Source organism: Piliocolobus tephrosceles, chromosome 3 (assembly GCF_002776525.5).
Source record: "Piliocolobus tephrosceles isolate RC106 chromosome 3, ASM277652v3, whole genome shotgun sequence".
In the NCBI taxonomy this organism is placed as follows: Eukaryota; Metazoa; Chordata; class Mammalia; order Primates; family Cercopithecidae; genus Piliocolobus; species Piliocolobus tephrosceles.
Genome location: NC_045436.1, coordinates 92,780,643 through 92,783,885, shown reverse-complemented (window position 1 = coordinate 92,783,885; position 3,243 = coordinate 92,780,643). Strand labels below are relative to the sequence as shown.

At 34.9% G+C, this 3,243-nt stretch overlaps 1 protein-coding gene across 20 annotated transcripts in view; it reads right to left on the bottom strand.

Moving 5' to 3' along the window:
* The window catches only part of ANK2 (ankyrin 2), a 583,169-nt gene that overhangs the window by 488,989 nt on the left and 90,937 nt on the right, over positions 1-3,243 (bottom strand). For all 20 annotated transcript variants that reach the window (XM_023219998.2, XM_023219984.2, XM_023219996.2 and 17 more), the window contains exon 2: positions 382-441. In XM_023219998.2, coding sequence (XP_023075766.1) covers positions 382-402 — 21 coding nt within the window. In that variant the 5' untranslated portion in view covers positions 403-441. The remainder of the gene's footprint in view (positions 1-381; positions 442-3,243) is intronic.

Below are 3,243 nucleotides of genomic sequence, written 5' to 3'. Positions count from 1 at the left end.
AAAAAAAAAAAAAAAAAAAAAAAAGAAAAAAGAAAAAATAGATGACTTTGGTGAACAAATCCCAATGTGTTTATTATGTCTATTTATTCAAATTTCTTTCCTCCACCTCCCTTTTTCCAGCAATGAATATCTTGAGGAAGAGACAATCAATCTATTTACCTTTTAATTCCCAAATAATACCAATGATAATTGCCTAGACTACAGAAAGAAAAGTCTTATAGTATATTACATTTCTTATAATTACAAAATTGTTAATGCTATAACATCTTTAAATCTGTTTTCATAAAAATTGTTTTTACCAAAATAGTACTTAGTTACATTCTAACCTCCGTGTCTTTTTATAAGATTCCTTTAAAGTAATACTTAAAATACCAGAAGTACCTTTTGCAACATGGTGGTCATTTGAAATATCAATTCTTCATGTCTCTTTTCATTACTTACCTAAAAGGATAAAAAAGAGAAAATATTAGAAGTTTGAAACCATTTCAATTTATCATTAAGAAAAGTTTCTATATTTCAAATCAAAATAAGGTTGTAGCAGGCATTGATGGAGTTCTTCATTTTAAAAAGTCACTATTATAAATGCAAAAGAGCAAAGCAAAAATATTTGAACATTTCAAGAGTTCAGTAAAGTAGCCAAAACAGAATGTGATAAAAGACGAAAAATAGCCTATTAATATGTAAGAGAAATAGATTTTTTAAAACATGAGAATGTTCATTCAATCATAAGTAGATTCATAAGAATCTTGAGTGACTATGTTTACTTTCAGAGTCTGTCTAAATGCATGAAAAAGCATTGCCTGAAACTGCTGACCAAAGAGTATTAAATTGAATAAACATTCCCTACCTAACAGTCAATGACAAAAACTAAGAAATGACAGATGCGTGTGGCCTATCCCTTCTTCTTCCTTTTATAACTGCCATTTGTTAAACATCTACAATATGTCAGCAGCTACACTAGCCATCTCATATATCGTATCTATTTATCCTTCATGACATGTCGTAAAATAAGAATTACTAAGTCTCCTTTACAGGTAAGAAAAACTAAATATCATAAAGTTTACATGACTTGAGCAGCATTGTAAATGCCAGAGCCAGGATATATCCATCTCTACAGTCTTCTTTTTTTATTATATTTTGCTGCTTCCTTTCAAAAGATTTGGTTTATTTACATGTTACATAATATCAAGAGATTAGACAAGTTTTTAATGCCAAAATCTTGTTATATTGCATCAGGTTATGCTAACTGCTCGCATTATTGTATCACAATATATCAGACTTTCATGAGATTTGATTTCACCTCTGGTATCATTAAGCCACTAACATATGGCCATACTTCTACTTTATTTTCTCTTATTCTTCAGAGCATATTGGAACTTTAACAGCCATTCCCTGACATTCAAGCCCATGAATGGTTATGAAAACATGAAAGACTCAAATACTAAGTGTTAGAAATGATCCAATGGCTTAGGATCCCTGGACCAATTATAGCAGAATCACTAAGCGTGCTTTTTCAGAAATCTCAGTGTTGAGTCCCACATCAGTATAATTTTTAAAGACTACACTTTCTACAAACTCTCCAAGATGATCCCTCTGCATATTAAAGCATAGGAAAATATGGCAAGAATCACTGCCTTATACCAGTGGTTCCTAGACCAGCAGAATGAGCATCACGTGGAAACTCGTTAGAGATGCAAATTCTCAGGCCCCCCTCCACCTTCCAATGAGAAACTGGAAGTGGGGCCTAATACTATGTGTTTTAACAAGCTTTCCAGATAATTTTGATGTAGTTGGAAGTTTGAGGACCACAGCCCAATGTGAAACAATCCTGGATTTTCTTGGCCAGAGGGTTTTCACTATATCACTTGTGAACTATTAATATTTAGAGCTATTATGATGGAGTCAAGGCAGTGTCATTCTTCAGTTTCCAGGAGGCTCTCTGAACTCCCAGGAATAGCTCTCTGGCACATACCATGTTCAATGCCCCCAGTCCTCTTTCTTCCCCTTATCTTACTTGATCTACTCTTTGTCTAGATTAAAAGATTATAGTTTCAATAGATGTGGTGTCCACATTCACATAAACCTTAATAGGAGCTATTAAAATTATAAACAAGTATTCAGACATTGAAATCACAACCACTGTTTTTAAATTTCCTTGGAATTGTGTATGTAATGACAGTTATCAAATAGGTACCATAATACTTCTTTGAAAAAAAATCTTCCCATAGTTCACTTTGTATGTGGTGAACAATCCTCTCTGTGTCTTTGTACAAATTCAGAAAGGACAACATTTAAGCATTCATAAGAACATTCTATGAAAAAGACTAATCAAACAGAAATAAGAACATAACCTCCAGGTGTCAAAAGAATAAAACAGGTTCACAAAAGCCTGGTCCAATTAAAGTCCAAGACATATAGACAGTAACATAACAGAATATTAATTGTGGACCAAGTTGCTTTCCAGCTCTTATATTAGTGAATGCGCTAACAGGAACCTGATTCAACATCTCACACAACAGTGTGGAACATAGGAAAATCAATGTTGTGCATGGCATGCTGAGCAAAGTGTTCCATCTGACATTTAGAACTGGTTGCACTCAGCTACTTTTAATTTTAGTCCCAATTTTAAGAGACTGCCAAAGACACAAAGCTACTGCTTAAAGTCCTTGCTTCCAGCTCCCATCAGGCTGATCTGTAGAGCCTTTGAATACAGTTCCACTGACAGAACACACATTATTTCCTTTTGAAACTGAAAAACCAGTTCCTGGGCTTTTGCATACATGTTTATTCTTCTCCAAGAAACTCAAGAGCGATTTAAGTGCTCTCCTCTTCACTGTGAGTCTGTAACTCTTCTCTCTTAATGATGCAGTGTCTTGTGCTTAGCTCAGTTTAAAAAGTACTTTCCTGGCTGCCTTCAGATTCACAATTCAGTTTGATTCTCCTGGCCTCTGGCTGTTGAATAACTTTCCATGGTGAAATATATTACATCTCTTTTTCTTCTTCTTTTTTTTTTTTTTTGAGACGGAGTCTCACTCTGTCACCCAGGCTGGAGTGCAGTGGCATGATCTTGGCTCACTACAACCTTTGCCTCCCAGGTTTAAGTGATTCTCCTGCCTCAGTCTCCTTCCTGAATAGCTGGGACTACAGGCACACGCCACCATGCCCATCTAATTTTTGTATTTTCAGTAGAGATGGAGTTTCACCATGTTGGTCAGGCTGGTCTCAAACTCCTGACCTCATGAT